The 19,459-nt window shown below is 43.6% G+C and overlaps 1 protein-coding gene across 3 annotated transcripts in view; it reads left to right on the top strand.

The window, feature by feature from the left end:
• SCUBE1 (signal peptide, CUB domain and EGF like domain containing 1) overlaps window positions 1-19,459 on the top strand; it is a 1,846,233-nt gene that overhangs the window by 1,050,221 nt on the left and 776,553 nt on the right. For all 3 annotated transcript variants that reach the window (XM_085652470.1, XM_085652471.1, XM_085652472.1), the window contains one exon: window positions 17,944-18,063. In XM_085652470.1, coding sequence (XP_085508596.1) covers window positions 17,944-18,063 — 120 coding nt within the window. The remainder of the gene's footprint in view (window positions 1-17,943; window positions 18,064-19,459) is intronic.

A 19,459-nucleotide genomic window follows, 5' to 3' on the forward strand; every position in this document is an offset into this window, starting at 1 on the left:
ACGAGAAAATATCAGTAAAAGAAAGGCCCAGAAGTAGCATTGAAATACAAAGGGCGTTATTGGTCAGATTAAGGGTATGAAAAGGGAGAAAGAACAGGGTGCGGACCTAATAGTTGCAATTTTGGATGCAAGATGTGGTAAACTTTAACGTTTGCTAAAGTAACAGTTCTACAACAGCTGTAAAGTCCTGAGATCCTGATATGCGTTAGCCTCTATGGGCTGGGTCAAGGGGCCGCAAACAGTTCAGCTGTAATTCAGTCTGTGACCAAGGGGCCTACCTCTTTCATGGTTACTTCAACGACAGATATGTACTTTACCAGCTGACAGCTTAGTTGGACATCGTCATCGGAGAGGGTTGCTTTTACTGCTTGCCTGCAGGTCCGTATGGCTTTCATGTTGAAGATGGGACTTAGCAGAGTTCGTCGAGCCGATTTTAGGGCCTTGCAGATTGTCAGTAGGGGCACTATGTCCTCCTCCCCTTCTCCGCAGAGGCGGCAAATTGCAGGCAGCAGGGGACGTAGCCAAGGTGGCATATGGTATGCAGATGATAGTATGCCTAAGCGGAGTTTCAGGAATTTCTCTTTAGTCACTCTTGAGAAACTAGTGAGGAGGTATGCTTGAGGTGAAGCCGTGTTGTAGGTCTGTAGGGTAAACCAGCCATGGGAGCGGCCTGACAAGTCAGCTTTATCCTGTATAAGAGACTCTTTTTTATCACTTTATTTACAATTTTTTTAAAGCTGGTGGTCGTTGTTGGTAGCTCCCAGAGTTCCTGCAGTCCCAGTTGGTGGAGTGATTTATCCAAGTAATTTCGCGCTGGGCATGTCCCCTTGTTCTTCAGTTCTTCCCAAAGATGCATATTTAGTGAGTGGTATGGTGGCCACCGAAGTGTGATATGCTGGCCACCTGCAGCTGAAGAGTGAAGTGGTGGCCACCTGAAACTTTAGAGTGATGTGGACACCTGTGGCTGAAGAGTGATTTAGTGGCCACCTGTGGCTAAAGACAGAAATGGTGTTCACCAAAGAGTGATATGGTGGCCACCGGAGGCTGAAAAGTAAAATGGTGGCTGCTGAAGAGTGATATGAGTGTCATCTGTGGCTGAAGAGTGATATAATATGGTGGCCATCTATGGCTGAAGAGTGATATGGGGGCCATCCGTGGCTGAAGATTGATATGGTGGCCACCTGTGGCTGAAGAGTGATATGGTGGCCATCCGTGGCTGAAGAGTGATATGGTGGCCACCTGTGGCTGAAGAGTGATATGGTGGCCACCTGTGGCTGAAAAGTGAGCTGGTGGCCACCTGTGGCTGTAGACCGATATAGTAGCCACCTGTGGCTGGAGAGTGAGATTGTGGCTTTCCGTGGCTGAAATGGTATCCACCAGCGGTAGTGGTATCTGTGGCTGAATATGGTGGCCACCTGTGGCTGGAGAGTGATATTGAACAGCAACAGTGGCCTCTCTAGACTCCGACTTGAGCCACAGGGGCGAGCGGATGAATCAACAAGGCTGAGATTTAGTCCAGACCACGGTGTGATGTGTGATCGTCATCAGGTGGGGGCAGCAGTGAATGAGAGTGGACTGACCACAGCGTGAGAACCACACTAGGACACAGCTCCCTCATGCCCTGCCCAGTGAGATCGAGTGAGTGCTGGAGATCATCTGCACACTATGTTTCCACCATGGACTTTTATTTGACAACCTACAGCATTCTGGGAGCTGTAGTCCGTTTTCTTTTGTTGCTGTCATTGAACTAACATGTCCTTGTATACATGCTTGTGGCAGACAAGTCCTGGACTGGATTAACAGCATCCTGGAAACTCAGTGAGAAGCCAGCCCTAATCCCAGGGGTCGCACTATGGGATGGACCCCTCTTCTAACCCACAGTGTGAGCTTACAGTGTTCTACTATAAACTGCTTTTTGAATTAGCAACACGCTTCAGCACCTTGACATGTGTAGGTATCAGCACCTGTCCTCCTCTCCCCCCGAAATTTTCTTCACATCATCAGAGATCTCGAGCTCCGGGTCTGCGAGACGCAGTGTTTCCACTCCAGCGTTCATTAAAAAAATAAGTTGCATTCTGGGAACTATAGTTTTGATGTTCATCCATTGAACAAAGTGGCCTATATGACTGAACACAAAGATGTATCAGTCTTGCAAGTACCACAATACAAAGCGAAAGCCAAGTCAGCGAGAGCAACTCCTTTGTAACAGTGAACGTTACTGCATTATATGCACGTGTCTTTTAATCCGTATATCAGCCCCAACCAAGTTCGCTAATGCTCGCAACGGGGGTGAACTCCCATAGATTTACCAACTCCATAAAGCAAGGAATCATGTTAGTTCGAATAAAAAGCTCACAATTGCACTTTGCATAGTACTTTGCATCGCCACCAGTGAGTTTTAGACACATCCTCTGATCCCATAGCGCCTGGTTACCACTGAGGGCCTCTAGCGCTTTTTAAAACACATAAACAGGCTGTACCTCACACCGTGCATCCGTGGCTGGACTGCTCCGAGCCTCATTCGAAGCTTATTAACTCTGATGGCGGAGAGAGGCTCACATGAAAGTCACAGCCGCAGAGTAATCTACAAACTAATTACTTTTAAATCTCGTTTCCATTACAACGGACCAGTTCCTCTGCGTTCTGAAATAAGATGAATTCTTACGAGACTTCAGAAGTGATAACAAGCGCACGCGCCTCACGCTGAAAGTAAAAAAAAATAAAGTTTGACGAGGAGAGGAGGAGGCAGCAGGGGGAGGGGAGAGAGGAGGGGGCCTGCGCCTGTTTCCCTTGCGGGAGCGAGCAGGAACCATCTGTTATTTACAAACAGATGGTTTCAAAGCTCGCTCCCGCAAGGGAATCGCCAAACGTGCATGCGTTGCCATTGAAAGCAATGCAATGCGTGCACGTTTTTGGCCCAAAAAGTGAATCGATTACTAAATGTCTTGCAGCGCATGCGCGCTGCGTAGGCGAGACCTAAAAACATCTATATGGAACCCAGGCTACATGCCTGGAGAAGCTGCTGGACAGTTTGGGATCTATTATAAAGATATATGATACGGTGGAATCCACCAAAGAATCTAACAGTACAATTGATCCCATTTAATTGTCACACTGGGCCCAAACAGTGATTTGCTTTGGTAAAAGCACTAAAGTGCCAATAACACTAAATATCTGAAAGGGTCTGTTACTTAAAATAGATCTGAAAGTACCTGAATAGGCTTCTATTGAAACTGGTCCGGAGGCACAGGTTTTCCTCTTTGGTGATGCTGTTTATTAAGGAAATAGCTACATATGCTTCATTTTTTGTATTCACTGATCAAGCTCAGGCATCTATAAGAAATATTTTCAGCCCTAGCTTTTTGAAAGGGCTGGCTGAGGCAGCACTATTCTACCAGCTGCTCCTCTTTCTACATTAACTTCTACAACAGGCCAGACACTTCTTTCCACTGGGACACAGATGTTTCTGTAACAAACCAGAGCTCATCTCAGAATCCAAAGCAGTTATGTTAACTGTTCAGCTAGTTCCACCTATTCTTGCTCATATATTAAAAAACAGGACTTCTCTTCCCTCAGATCCTTGGATATTCCAAGATGTTCAAGAGTATCAAATTTAATTAGATGAAATATATCAAAGCCCAGTTCAAACGTCATGGCCATTTCATCTATCCAGTTGCAGCTGCTACCTAGAAACAACAGTGGTGAGTGTGGGAACGAAGAGGCCGGGGAAGGGGAAATCGGGTTAAAAAAAACACTTCCCTCCGGGCTGGCTGCCTGCCACTGCCTCTCCTATATCCAGTCCCATCCTCTTCCTGGCTTCTTGTATAGAAGCAGGAAGCACCAGTGCTCCCACGCTTCCTGCAGCCAATCACAATGATGAAGCATTGTTATTGGTCTGAGCGCAATGACATAGCGCTCAGCCAGGGGCTGGAGGGGTGGGTATGGGTGGATCCCAAGCAGGAGCCACCCACTAGACACCAGAGAGGGGGAGCGGCCCCCTGGGCAATGGCCTTTGCTCCCTCCACAAAAAATGGCAGAATTCAGTCTTCCTGTCCCCCCGGGGGGCAGATGGGGCAGTAGCCTCCAATCTGCCCCCCAGGGGGCAAAAAGCCCACTAGATGCTAGGGATTTTTTTGCTAATTTGATTTAGGGGTGGGGGCTACCCAAAACGGCCATGCCAATTCCCCCACCCCCCACAAAAAGTACAGTCTTTCTGCCCCCCCCCCGGATTCCGCTGGCTTTTTTTATGAGTGGAGGCTGCCCAGAATGGGCATACAAATGCCCCCACCCCCCAACAAAAAAGAGCCAGAGTGCGGTATCATTTTACTCAGGAGACTAAGGAGAATGCTGTGGGGTAGGACATTTGTGCCGGCAAGGTGATTCCACCCAAAAATATGTGAGAAACGTGTTTTTTTCAGCTAAATTTGAGGTTTGCAGGGGATTCTGGGTAGGAAAATGTTGAGGTTGCATGCAAGCCATACCTCGTTGGACTCCCCCGGGTGTCTAGTTTTCAAAAATGTGTGGGTTTGGTAGTTTCCTAAGGTGGCCGCCAAACCCCGGGCCAAAAATCCAGGTGACCCCCTTGCAAAACAAGGTTGTTTTGTGATAGGTAATTTTGATGTCTCCTCAATACGTTTTGGGCCCTTGCCTGTCGCGGGTACTTGACCCACCCATGCGAGTGAGGTACCATTTTTATCGGGAGACCTGGGGGAATGCTGGGTGGTAGGAAATTTGTGGATCCACAGAGATTCCAGAACTTTCCCTCACAGAAATTTGAGAAAAACTTGATTTTTTCAGCTAAGGTTGAGGTTTGCAGGGGATTCTGGGTAGGAAAACGTTGGGGGGTCCACGCAAGCTATACCTCGCTGGACTCCCCCGGGTGTCTAGTTTTCAGAAATGTGTGAGCTTGGTAGGTTTCCCTAGATAGCCGCCGAGGCCGGGGCCAAAAACCCAGGTGCCCCCCTTTCAAAACCAGTTTGTTTTGTGAGAGGTAACTTTGAAGTCTCCTCAATACGTTTTGGGCCCTTGCCTGTCGAAGGTACTCGACTCACGCACACGAGTGAGGTACCATTTTTATTGGGAGACCTGGGGGAGCACTGGGTGGTAGTAAATTTGTGGATCGATGCAGATTCCAGAACTTTCCCACAGAGAAATTTGAGAAAAAAGTGAGTTTTCAGATAAATTTGAGGTTTGGAGGGGATTCTGGGTAGGAAAACGTTGGGGGACCCACACAAGCCATACCTTGCTGGACTCCCAGGCATGTCTAGTTTTCAGATATTTGTGGGTTTGGTAGATTTCCTAAGATAGCCGCCGAGCCTGGGGCCAAAAACCCAGAAGACTCCTCTTGCAAAACCAGTTTGTATTGTGATTGGTCATTTTGATGACTCCTCAATACATTTCGGGTCCTTGCCTATCGCGGGTACTTGGGGCACCCATATGAGTGAGGTACCATTTTTAACTGGAGTCCTAGGGGAACGCTGGGTGGTAGGAAATTTGTGGATCTACGCAGATTCCTGAACTTTCCACCACAGAAATGTGAGGAGAATGTGTTGTTTTTTTGACACATTTTGTGGTTCGCAAGGGATTCTGAGTAACAGAACCTGGTGAAAGCCAGACAAGTCACCCCATCCTGATTTGCCCTCGGTGTCTAGTTTTTAAAAACTGTTTTGCTAGTTTCCCTAGGTGCCGGCGGAGCTAGGGTTTAAAACCTACAGCTAGGTCCTTTGCAAAAAAAAGGGTCCGGTTTCACTGTGAAAATTTGGTGTGTCCACGTTGCATTTTGGACCGTTTCCTGTCGTGGGCACTAGGCCTACCCACACAAGTGAGGTACCATTTTTCTCAGAAGACTTTGTGGAACGCGGGGTGGGTAGAATTTTGTGGATCCACACATATTCCAGAACTTTCCACCACAGAAATGTGAGGAAAATGTGTTTTTTGGACAGATTTTGAGGTTTGCAAGGGATTATGGGTAACAGAACCTGGTGAGAGCCAGACAAGTCACCCCATCCTGGATTCCCATGGGTTTCTAGTTTTTAAAAATATATAGGTTTGCTATGTTTCCCTAGGTGCCGGCAGAGCTAGGGTTCAAAATCTACAGCAAGGTACTTTGCTAAAAAAGGGCCAGTTTTCACTGTAAAAATAAAGTGTGTCCACATTGCGTTTTGGGCTGTTTCCTGTCGCAGGCACTAGGCCTACCCACACAAGTGAGGTGTCATTTTTATCCGGAGACTCAGGGTAATACAGAATTGTAGAGCAACTGTTGTTACCTATTGACTTTCGATGCATTTCTGCCTTCCAAATGAAAGATAATGTATAAAAGTGAAGTTACTTTGAAAAATGTCCTATAATTCTCATGTTAGTATGGGTACTCACAATTCGGAAATGTGCAAATAGCTACTGTTTCTAAACTCTATATTTTGTTCTAATTTCAGAAATACATAGATGTCTTTCATCCCGATTTTTCACTGTATATTTTTTCCCAAATTAATTGCTATATACCCGGTACATAATAAAAAACCATTGCAAGACGGAGCTCAGTTATTGGTTCTGCGTTCGTTGGGTTCTTGGTAAACCTACAAGTCCTATATATCCCCACAGCCAGAAAGGTCCAGCGGAAGTAACAGTATATTGCTTTCAAACATCTGTCATAATTAGAAGAAGTTACAGGTGAAAACGTTGCCACAAATGGCTGTTTTTTTCAACTAATTTTAATTTTTCCTATTTTCAACTGTTAGTTTCTATAAAGAAACCTTGAAGGATCTACACAAATGACCCCTCGCTGAATTTAGAAATGTATCTACTTCTCTAAAATGTATAGCTTTACAGGATCCATTATTGCTTTCATACCCATTTCTACAATTAACTGGAAGAAGGTTGAAAGCACAAAAAATGGCAAAAATAGGCTATGTGCCAGTAAAATGCCAAAACTGTGCAAAAAATTATTGGTTTTCTGACAAAAGTCTGTCAGTCCCTAATAGCTGGGAAATAGCCAAAAAAAAGGCTTAGCATATGGTGGGGACAGGTCAAGCAGCGAAGGGGATAAAATAATGTGTGCTTAGTAAATAATGTCATTTAGGTTAGGCTGGGTAGTTAAATTTACAAGGTTCTTAAATGCTCGCACATTGTTTTTATTAATGAATTGTACTGTATCATGTCTAATAAGGCTTTTTAAGGTTTTAATGTGGCTTTTATGTATATGTTTTTATCTTTTATGATTATGATAGCTAATCAAATAGAGATTTAAAAAAAAGAAGAAAAACAAATCTTATATTTCTCATAAATCTGCCCAGTTTCAATTGTTTCATAGTGTAGCATAATTTCAAGATGGAGACTATTGTTAAACCACTGGGTTGGTTGCTGCATTTGGTTTTGAATGATGCTTACCTTACAGTTCCAGTCTTTTTCCAGTCTTCAGTTTCTTCCAGTGGTTTATTATCAGCTCAGGTCCCTTCCATTTGACCTATTGTCCACTCTTTGATGATGTTTCACCAAGCTGCTCAAACCTGTTGTATCCTTTCTGAGACCTCTGGGCACCAGGCTTATAATGAACTTAAATGATATCCAGATCATGGCACTGAACAAAACAATCTTTCTTCTCATCTTCAAGTCACCATATATCTGTTGGAAGACTTGAGCTTTGTAATCAATCAAGACAAATCTTTCCTAATATTCCTTCAGTCCCTCAAATATCTGGGTTCCAGATAAAATTCTTTGACATCTGTCCTCCAGATAGCAGAGGCAAAAATCTCTATTATCACTTTCTAACACTTTCTCATATTTTGCTCCAGACATCTAGTGAGAATAGTCCGACTTCTTTCATCTTCGATTCAGGTGAGTTTTTGCGACATCTTCTCTCTCGGGCTCTCCAAAGACTGACGAGTGAACATCTGAGAAAAGGGCTTTATTATTTATATAAGATACCCACAAATTTGGAAAGAAAAGAAGAGGCTCTCTGATGGCTGCAACAAATTCACGCTTGGGTTGCTAAACTTCAAAATTTCAAATCCAGCATTATCATAGTTAATCAATTTATTTGTATATCACGGCAGCAAAAATGTGTAGATCTAAAGAGGCTGATTGTTTGAACATGTTCGCCACATGCTTTGTATTACACATTATTGGGATGGGGTGTTGTACCAAATTTCATTTGCAACAGGGTTACTGCTGATTTATGATCCTGTGCCGATTATGAAAGGGTATAATAAGGAAATATATTTATTTAATAACTGATATTACATTTTTTTTTCTGGCCAACCTGAGTACACGCCTATACATCACCTGGCAATGGAGCAGTACCATGCACGCAGATATCAATTTGTAATTTCAGGAGATTTTAGACATTTATAACTTTGCAAAACAGATGAATTTAAATAGACCTTCAAAAAGATGTAAACGCCTCAGTGGCCATGTCTGGGTACATAAATTGTATGGGATCAGTTAGTAAAGAGAGATTAGTTAATGCCAGGATAGGAATTGCAAGTCATTAGCCTTAGAGTTTTTAATGTATTGTTCCTATTTTAATATATCTTGGCCTTTGTATTTCATTGTGTTTTGTGCACTGTTTCCGCTCAACTTAATACGAATTAAAAAAAGTGAATACGCTTGTTTACTTCCGTAAGATATTGACGACTAGTGCTTAATTTGTAAAAGAGTAACTGCTGGGGCCTAGAGTTTTACTCAGAAGCCTGCTGCAGGCACTATTGAAAGTCAGAGGTGCCAAATACCATGTTTGCATAGTCATGATTCATTGCATGCCTCTTTCATCCACTACCAGACACGCCCTGACCCTCTTTTTCACTCTTATCAGTTCTTTTTTATCCCTATATTCTTTCTATTTCATTGTTTCTCCGCATTTCTCTTTGTATTATCGTAACCGTTTTGTGTTTTTCTCACTCTTGCTAAGGGGGAAAAAAGTCTGCTGGCCAAACATAAGTGCTTGTTTCACAAAATGAGTGCCGGTGGCCCCCTCCTGAAAGCATCAGCTCAAATTAAGCACTGTTTATGACACATCTGTTCTATGGTGCCTATTTGTGATATTGTGTATTTACTAGTGCATGGTTGCATTTTTAGCTATATGTGTCTAATTCATTCTGTTCTCTCTAAACCAGGGTTTAACAACACAGTCAGTCTTCCTCTAACATACCTCGGAAAAGTAGACATGTTTTCACCATAAATTTAATTGAACATTTTAAAAGCACAAGGAATGTTAACAAAATAGCCCAAGTATTATATATACACCAGGAAAAGTGTATGAGTGTGCTGCCCACAGTCACATGAGCCAGAGTGTGATGATCACTGTGTGTCACAAAGGACACACACAAAAGAATGGTAAAAATGTTGCCACAACAGCATTTCTAAGGATTTGCTTTATGTATGTCTCTCATATCTGCAGATATATCCAAAGGAGGGGATTTATCTTTAGGTTTGGAATGCATGCTTAAGTTGAATTACTGCTCACCAAATAGCACCAAGTCGTTCAGGTTAACTGAAAAGTAGAAGTAGAGGGATCTAGCTTTGTGGTCTTGATGAAAGCCAGTAGATTATTTGGCATGGCTGGCTGAAACATGTAGGCTAATAGATGTTGGAGCAAACAAAAGCATTCCTAGGACATCGCCTTGTTGTTTTTTTTAATCTAACCTAAGAATCCAGGAATAAAACCAAAATTAAGATGGATACTCAAAAAACAATTTTAATCATTGATCCCCCAATATGAACATTAAAGAGCTCCTTTGCAATTCAAAGTAGACCCCATCTAGATACATAAGGTACATAGGCGACCACTCAATGATGAAGCATGCCACTCGGACGTCCAGTGGGTGAGATTTCTTATTAAAAAAACATAGAATTTCCATCTTTCATCCGCCCTACGTCAGGGGGTGAGAGACAACTTGCTAGTGTGTTCTATCTTGACGTGTATCATAACTATACATGTCATAGACAATAATAGAAACTAAATAAACAGTGATCAGTTCACACTGCTGTCATTTAAGACAGCCTCAAAGGCACTATCCCTTCCTGGGCACTTCTTGGAGGTGAACTGGATGCTGTCAAGGACTGTAAAAGGTTCCCTGCTCAGTAACTGAAAACGTGCAAGTGTTTGCAATAGTAAATGCGCCCAACTGCAGGTAGGCCAAGAGTATTCATAGCAGGAATAAATAAGGATGGTATTTGCACAACGCATTCTTGGCTCAATCTCAGAAATCCACTATCTCTAATAGGGTGGACATTGTCTCGCACTGAGCCGGAGATAAAAAAATCTGTAGCATGGGAATGCCAGTGAAGCAGATTTTGCCCCACAGTAATGAAAGATAGAAATAGGTTTGCAAACTATAAAGGTTTATTAACACATTTGTAAAGTTACAATATCAGTCAAATCAATTTGTCAAAAATCAAACTTCACCTGAATGCAGCAGACATCAATTAAGTCAATGTAGTAGCAGTGGGAAGAGCCTTATCCTATGTCGCAGCCAAGGCCTAAAACGAACTCCCAGTCAACACCAGACGCTCCCCTACCCTGCACGCCTTCAGGAAGAACCTCAAGACCTGGCTCTTCCACTGAACCAGAGCTGCACCCCCCACCCCCCAACGCCTTGAGACCCTCACGGGTGAGTAGCGCGCTTTACAAAACCCCAATTGATTGAATTAAAATAAGAAGGAATGTGTTTGCTATCAAAAAGCTGACAAATAAGAGTCATTGGTCTCAAGAGAAAGGGAAGGATAGACGCCTGCTAATGTGGAAAGGGAAAAACGTTCTAACTAACAAGCTTCACACAGTTTTAGTACAGTCCCCATGATATATTCTTCAGGTTCCCACTGTGAGAGAACCAATCAAAACCCAGTGTTCTTTCTGTGCTTGGTGTCAGCCTCCTTCTCACAGATAATACAATGCCAACGTTTTCCATCGCCCTTCGCAATATTTCACAAAGGAGTGTTCTCCTCCTCTTGTCCTGTCCTAGGCAGGTGCAGAAAATCACTATCCAAATTGGTTAATTGCTAATCTATGACCTTCAAACTGTAAGCTAACAAAGAGGGAAGACTCTTTAGTGTGAAACAGAAAGAGTGTTATACCCAGATAGAAATGCAGCATTTATTTAAAAATGAGTCGGTGCCCTTCATACAGAAATACAGTATTTATTTCAAAATGGGAGTCGAGCACCTAGGACTACCCTTATCTGCTTTAAGATGCACATATCCTAGCTATAATAAACAAAAATAATTTAAATCACTTGTTTCTCACAATTTACAATCAAAATCTTCAATTACATGTGAAAGAATGTACAATTAATGTGGGTGCACATTTAAATAGTGGTTAGGCGTGTTACAGGTTAACATTTTATTAGGCAAAAATAAATGAGGATGGCTTTGCATCACCAGTAGTAGTAGCCTGGCATGGACTTTAGCTGGAGGACTACGTAGTCTACAAACCAGCCTTTGGAAGGGAAGCCCTCATGGGAACGCCATACCTAAAGATGGCCCATAAAATCCCTTATGCAGTTCAAACTGAAGTTTTTTTTTGCGTTCTAATTGCACCAAAGACTTCCTGCAGCCTTTCCAGATCTGAAATTGCTGCTGCCTTGGGGAATAAAAACACCCTCACATGCTCAACTCGTACCTGCCTAACAGAACTCTTAGATCAGGAACCAAGTATCTCCTTACTCCCCTTAGGATACGTACCACCAAGATGAATGTCACTGACCAATTAGGATTGCGTGGGAGATATTTCATAATCTACTTTACTTCAAGGGTAGGAATTGAGCATCCAGTGTGATTTTCCGAAGACATATTTCAGATGCCTGCTATTTTCTATTAATGCAACACGACATAAGACATGTTAATTATATGAGCCTGGGGATGTGACTCCACTCTGGTGCAACACGCTTTCAGTTGGGTTCATTATCCTCTCAAACGATCCTCCTCTTCTCACAATTACACATGAGGGCAGCTCCCCCTCGACAGGCCCATACCACATAGTATTTTTTTATGTTAATTGAATGGACAAAACTCCTCCCTCCTCTGCCTCCTCCTGTTTAATTTCCTGTCAATTCGAAGGTTAAGGCACTGCATTTTGTATTTTTAGGTCGAGTCTAGGTAGCGCGCATGCGCTGTCTGGAAGACCTGCTGTAATCACTGTACGGAGTGCAATACCGCCTGCTGCTTGTTATTGGTTCACTCCTGCTTTGCCCTTTTTTCCTGGCTCCATATTGGTTGGTGCTCCAGGTACATAGTTTCTGTTTTATGCTGAGGTGTACCGGTCAACTACTGTTTAGTTACGCAGTAGGTGGCTATGTGGTCCTTTAGTGACTACTTGTTTTATTTCCTTCTAATCATTCACTATGGGGCCTGCTTCATGGGCTACCACGCACATAACTTTTATGGAGACAGGTCTATTGCTTTGTTTCAGCATGGCGCAATTTTTCATGTTTGCAGCACGGGCGATGCACTTTAGGGTTCAGCACGGTGACTACTTTTATGTTTACCATCCCAATAGCTCTGTCTCGCAAATACAAGACCTATTGCATTGCAAATGTTTGTTTAAAGGATACTGTTGGCGCTGATGTTGTGAAGCGCATTGATTTAATGTGAGTTTCTACTTATAGAGCTTTTGTTCGTGCCCATGCATTGCGACATGCTGATGTCTTAGACGTGCCCTGCTCACGGCGTGCTCTCTTTTAAGGTGCTGGGCTGGGGCTGGAAACCGCTTCAGCACAACGAGCAGGCCGTCCAGTCCAGAGTCTTTTTAGTGGGGCTCTGGGGCTTTTCGCGATGCGCTTGCACGCATATCAGGAAATGTTAGGCTGATTGCTCTGCAGCCGAATCTTGTTCTGTGAGAGACTTGGTTGCTGGGCAACCAGTGTACAAAGTTGTGCTCTTAGCCCATTCACTACCAGTGTCTTTGGCCATTTTGATTGTTATCATGGAGTCTGCAATGTGTGTTGGTGGCAAGTTTGCTCAAAAGGCACACTATAGTGAAGAAGTAGAATGGGAGGATCTCCTTCAGATTTCAAAAGCCCAACTCCAGCAGATGTTTGACCAGGCTGTAGAGGCAAGTGCCAGAATTAACTTGGATGAGGAGGTGGACACTTCCCCAAAGGGAATATATATAGGTGAATAATTTTTAAGACAAGCTGGTTCACATTAGGGAGGCTTGAGTATTGACCAGAAGTCTTCCTCTGATTATTAATTTTATGCATAGTACTGTGGTTGCTTCTCCTGATGTTGCCATTTCACAACGTTATCAAGAACATTGTTCTCAAAGAGTGGAAATACATTGCTAAGCAGAATGTTCCCCGCTTTCTGAATAAGCGTTACCTTCTGGATGGATTAGAGATTACTTTCCCATCAGTCCCAAAGTTAATTCTATCCTCTCTTCTATGGTGTCTGGTTTTTCCTTGTCTTCCGAAGAGGCCGCGTAATCAGACGCAGTGGAAAGAAAAGTGGAAGGGGCATTGCAGAGTTCCTAACCAGCAGCTAGTTTTGGTCTCGGGGCTAGAACCTACGCTGCTTATGCTTCACAGGTTCTGCTAAAAGACTTTGAAAAGTTGTACAATGTTATTCAAGAAAGGGAGGAGCCAACGGCGATGCAGGTTCATATGGAGATCCTGTAGCAGTTTCTGTCGTCTGCCACCTTCGACAAATTATGACTCTGCGTCTTCTGCTGGAGCTTTTGTGGCTGGATGTCACGCTCTGTGGCTCAAACCCTGGAAGCTGGAGGTGAGTCAGAAATAAAGTCGCTGTTTCTGTGTCCTAAGCTTTTTGGCAACGAGTTGAATGACTTAGTGCAACGTTCCGCCGATGAGATGATTCTCGAGCCTGTCATGCTCAATCCTTGGAAGATGTATTTTTTTCCATAAGCAGTCGTTTCAAGCACAGGATGCCAAACATCCCTTTTGTGGCCAGGCCAGAGGCCAGGGGGCCGTGTTTGGTAATACCAAATCCCGACCACATACCCAGTCTGGTCAACCTACTTTCTAGCCTTCCCTCCAGTGGCAACCAAGTGGAAATTACTATATGGCAGCAGGGGCTCATTGACTTTGTGTCCCAAGCAGTGGATGTGTTTTATGTTGGAACAACTGAGTTTTAGCCATTGTTTTGAAGGGGTGCAGGATATCTTTTTGCCATCATTCTCCTCCGATGTTTCATGCTACACCATTATCAAAAAATGTTGACAAAAGAGCTGCTCTTATAGAAGGATTGGAAAAGTTACTTCTTAAGGAGGCTGTGGTCATAGTCCCTCCAGGCAGGAGGATCTCGGTCTAAGTTCCATTCTGTTGTTAGTCCAGAATGGGTTTGCTTCATTCCGCACTGTTCTGGACCTAAGATTCCTGAACAAGTTTGTACAGTCGGACTCTTCTAGGATGATCTCTCTGCAGGGAATCCTCCCCCTGATTCACCAGGACAAATACTTAGCAATGCTCAACCTGGATGATGCCTATTTCCACATCCCTATTCATTCCCTCAGCCAGCAGTTTCTTCAGTTCTTGGTGCAAGAGAAGCACTTCCAGTTTAAGTCTTTGCCATTTCGTCTGCCAACAGTGCCCTTTGCTGCATCTAAAAGGATTTTCTTTATTTCCGCATATCGATGATTGGCTAATTTGTGGTTCTTCTTTCCTTAAAGATCAGGAGGCAGTGTCTGCGACAATGCCTTTTTTGCAGTCTTTGGGTTTCAAGATCCACTTTGGCAAGTCCCGTCTGATGCCTTCTTATCAAAGAGTTTATTGATGCTCTTTTTGGACATGCTACAGACCAAGGTATTTCTTCCTACAGACAAGGTTTGTGTTCGTGAGTCCGCTGTTCAGACATTGATAACTCTTCTGCCCCAGCCCATTTCTAGTTTCAAGTTCAGGGGTTGCTAGCAGGCACCACGGCTGTTGGGCCATGGGCTCAGTTTCATTTAAAACCCCTTGTAAATCATGTATTGGCCCATGGAACCAGGAATCTGGTCAGTACAGCTATCCAGTCCACTCGTCCCCGTGGATGGTGAAGGCCCTGGAATGGTGGCTGAATTCTGCGTATGTGGCTCATGGGGTTCCTTTTCAGTTTCCCCCTCCTCTGTTGCTCATGGAAAATGCCAGCCAGTGGGGATGGGTGGCACAATGGTGAAATTGGAGGCTCATGGTACTTAGTGGACAGTTGCCATTCTTCCAATTGGAGGGAATTGGCTGCAGTGTGGCGGGCAGTCTGATTATTTCAGCTCCTCTTTCAGGGTCATTGTCAGATGGTTTGCAGGGACAATCAGGTGGCTTGCTGCTACCTCAATAGCTAAGGAGGGACCATATCTCTTCAGTTGAATATCCTGGGGGCGCAGATATTTGCATGGGTGGAAATCCATCTTTTGTCTTTGTCAGAAGTCTACATCCAAGGGGAGCTCAACTTTCATGCAGATTGTCTGAGCCGTAATATGTCCTCCTCACTCTCCTTCTATCTGACAAGGGGTCTTTTCAACCAGATTTGTCTCACTTGGGGTCCCCTAGGTTGGAACCGTTTGGCAGCTGCTCCAATGCAATGCTGGCAAGCTTTTGTTTAGAGCAGTCAACCAGGGGGCTTGGGCGGTGAATGCCTTGTCCTTTCTGTGGCCAGAGGGCCTGGTTTATTCATTTCCTCCGATTCCTCACTTTCTGAGGGTGCTCCAGAAGATTCAGGAGGAAAGGGTGCCAGTGGTTCTCATTTTAGCCTCATTGCCCCTGGTTTGCATTGCTTATGGAGTTGTCTAGGAACCAGTTTTTCAGATTACTGTTGATTCCGTCACTTCTGCAATTTCCACTTCTGTCCTTCACTCAGCTCCGCAGTCTGCAATTGATGGCCTCCTTCAACTGCCAGCCGTTAATGCACACCTTGTGAGCCATACCTCATCAAAACTCCAACACTTCTTCAGAGTCGAGAGGCAACAGCACAGCACCGAAGAACAAGGATGAGTGCCAACAACTTTTCGCCGGCAAATCGGCTAAAGAGTAAACTTAGTTCTGATATAAAAAAATGGCGGCACGTTGATCTTACGTCCCCGGGTGGACCTATGCTGCAAGATGTCCAAAGGCAGCAATGAGATCTGCCTAGCAACGATGGGAGACGTCACATAAGACTCTCCAGCTGATCCGCTTGAAGAGGTGAAAAGCGCGTGCCTCGTTTAAACGTTTGAATGTGTGCGCGGCAGTTAAACTACACAGCATGCCTTTAACATTCATTTCCAAAGTAGACTCACCCCGACAAAAATCAATGTAACAGTACTTCACCGATCTCACAGCAGAGCACCTCAAAATCCGAGTCCACTTGTAAGTCGTGACGTGAGCTGTGCTCGTCTGTTTCCTTAGCTATCCGCCACCACTAGATGGGGTAGTGGGAGAAAGTCTATTCAAAGTCGCTAAATACTAGAAAGCACTTCACACGAGCCGCAGGTTCAGAGACATCACCAGCCTAATGGCTCCCCTAGGGTGACAGTTATCCTCAGAGCACAAATCACTGCTGCCAATTCCCAGCACACGTCGCTGCTTCCGCTGGAGAGTTGGGGAGTAAACAATTCATTAACTTCAGCATTCACTTCAAAACAGCTGACATGGGGTGTCTGTCGCTTTTCCCAGAACAGATAGCTGCTGCCAATGCTTGCGCACCAGTGACTACTTGCAAGCCAAATCAACAGCCTGTCCCACGACTGTAGCAAGGACAGCTGGGGCAGAGCAACTTCTCCATAATAGTTAGATGGCAGCAATCTCCACAGTAACTGTTAGCTGACTAGTAGTAGAAGGTGAAAGGGTATTCACAGCCATCCTTCCTCAACATGTAGGTTCTCTTTAACGTGGAGAGAACAAGAGATTCTTGTACAGAAAAAGAAAATTCAAAAGGAACTGGTACTTACATATTAGGGCGACCGATGGTGTGGTCACTGGTGGGGCTCTTGAGTGCCAGCTTCCTCAAAATACGCAGCTTTTAAGTTCTCTTGAAGTTCCTTTTACTTGAAAATCCTTTAAGCTTCACAAACCATAATCCACTGAAATAGCACACACGTAGGTTCTTCCAAATCATTGCCTGTGTTAAAATGAAGATTGTCTCGTAGACAGGCCACGTAGAAACACGTTGTAGGTTTATTCATTAAGTAACAGTTTCAGATAAAGGTAACTGGAAGGTGGTAAAGTCCATGTAATGCCCCACCAGGAGCAGCCTCCTTGCTGCTCAGCCCATCTGCTCCAACCGTCATCTCCTCAAGCCAAACACACTCAACATTCCTAATGACATCACACAGACTGAGCAGCAAGGCAAAGCACAGGAATAGGGAAGATGCACCAACCAACAACAATCAGGTTATAGCATAGAGGAGGGCAGAGTTTTTGTCCATTCGATGGACATAAAAAAAAATATACTCCATGGTACGGTCCCGTCGAGAGCAGAGTCGCCCTCACTGTGTAATGGCTGGGGCGAGGAGGACTAAAAGGGGTAATGAAGATTACCGGTACGTAAAGAGATTACCCAATATGGTGTATAGCAAGTAATTGATTAATATATTTATGAATTTAATGCTCAATTATTAATTTGTAACAGGCTTGCTTTAAGTCGAGGTTATGGCATACAGAAGGTAACCATGCCTCCTGACATTATTTGTAGGTGGGGACAGTGAAATATCAGTGATTCATTTTTATATTTCCATATAATTTTATTTTTATATAATTATATTTTAAATACCTAAATACCCCACCTCATTAACTAAAACGAATATTTGACTTCATTATAGTATTTGATAGTAATTTCGAACTGATTCATTCACGTCTTTCATACAGTGCTGTGCCCTTTGTATTAGAGGAGCTACATTTACTTGACAAGAATAACCTTACTGTAAGATTAACTGTTCAGAAAGTCAGTGTTTAACTTTTGTTTTTTGCAAACATAGACAATAAATTAAGTAAATAAAATATTTAACTCTGCCCCATGTGTGATTTTTCGTTTTTGTTTATTCCTCAGAGACCACGAAATGCCTTGCCAATGCGGAACCGTCCCCCAAGGCACAGCTTATATGCAGCAGGATTGGAGGCGTTGAGAGCTGCTTCTTATCATGCCCGTCAAATTCATTCTTTGTGCCTGGTTGGTGTAATACGCAGTCTATTGACTTTTTAACGTCTTGGCTGTTTCCTTACCATATACGTGATAGTGCTGTTTTTATCCTCTTAGTTCTCATAAAGCAAGGCGGGATGTACTTTGCTGCCGCTGTGTAACCCCATTAGATTACAGCTCCGCTGAGCATCCTCTGAAAGCACAACATAACTGAGTTATGCCCACTGCTGCCTTGAACATGGCAGAGGGACTGTAGCTGCCACTGCGTGGAACGTCATCCCCCACCCCACTTTACCACGCTCCCTCATGCCCCCTCCGCCCTTTCCTTAGCGCTGTTTTGAGTAGTTTTGCAGCTTTTTAGGGACTGGAATAAGATTATATGACCAGAAGTACCAGCCTTCCTCTCCGGTTAGTGGAGGGGACATTAAGCCAACTAAATTCTGATCCTGGCTTCTTTTCTGCTTTTTAAACCATCGTTACACCCCATGCTTTTAAATACATTATGCAATCCCAACGTTAGAAACACTTGTGGCTATGGTTTTTCAGAACAGATTTCAAGATGTATTGATGTAAGGCTAAGCAGTTCATAGTAGTAGCTTTATTTCTCTGAGCTACTGAAGCTCATGTACTGTTCGAAGCCACGACGAAAACAAATAACAGTAGGGAATCACAGTATTCACACTGGAGAACACGCAAAAATAAGCCTAAAATGGCAGGCTACTTTAAGTTGGTAGCATACCTTCAACCTAATTAGTTTGCAAGAAGATGAAGCCAGGACGTTGTGGTCAGTGATTCCATTGAAGTTAATGGGGATGAACATTTTTGAAGGGTCAGTGAGGAAGGTTTGTTTAACTGGTGACCCCATTTATGATTAAATGGCATTTTGACTTCTGAGAGGTTAAAAATGATTCCAAGATAAATGCCACTGACCATTTGAGGTTGTGTGGGAGGTATTTAGTAATCTGCTTCACTTAAAGGTTTTAAATTGAGCATTCAGTGTGATTTTTGTAAGACATATTTCAGATGCCAGCCATTTTCTGTCCGTGCAACAAGGCATAAGAAGCATCAATTGTGTGAGTCTGGGGATGTGACTCCACCCTCATGCAACACGGTTTTCAGTTGTGTTAATTCTCCAAGGTGGTGTATAGCAAGTGATCCATTAGTATACTTATGAATTTAGTGCTGAATTATCAATTTGTAGCATGCTTGCTTCAGGTGGAGGTGTATGGTAAACAGAAGGGAACCATGCCTGTTGATTCCATCAACATTCTGATCATAAGCATGTAGTTTGTTGTGTGCGGCGACGAAGGCATTTTTACTTTTGCTCAGTTGTCATTTATTTTTATAGGAGTCACAACTTTTTTTTTTTTATATATTTATTTGTAAATTCAAATAGAAGTGTAATCCAAACCACAGGTACAAGATC

The sequence above is a fragment of the Triturus cristatus genome, chromosome 4_1 (genome assembly GCF_964204655.1).
Source record: "Triturus cristatus chromosome 4_1, aTriCri1.1, whole genome shotgun sequence".
Lineage (NCBI taxonomy): Eukaryota > Metazoa > Chordata > Amphibia > Caudata > Salamandridae > Triturus > Triturus cristatus.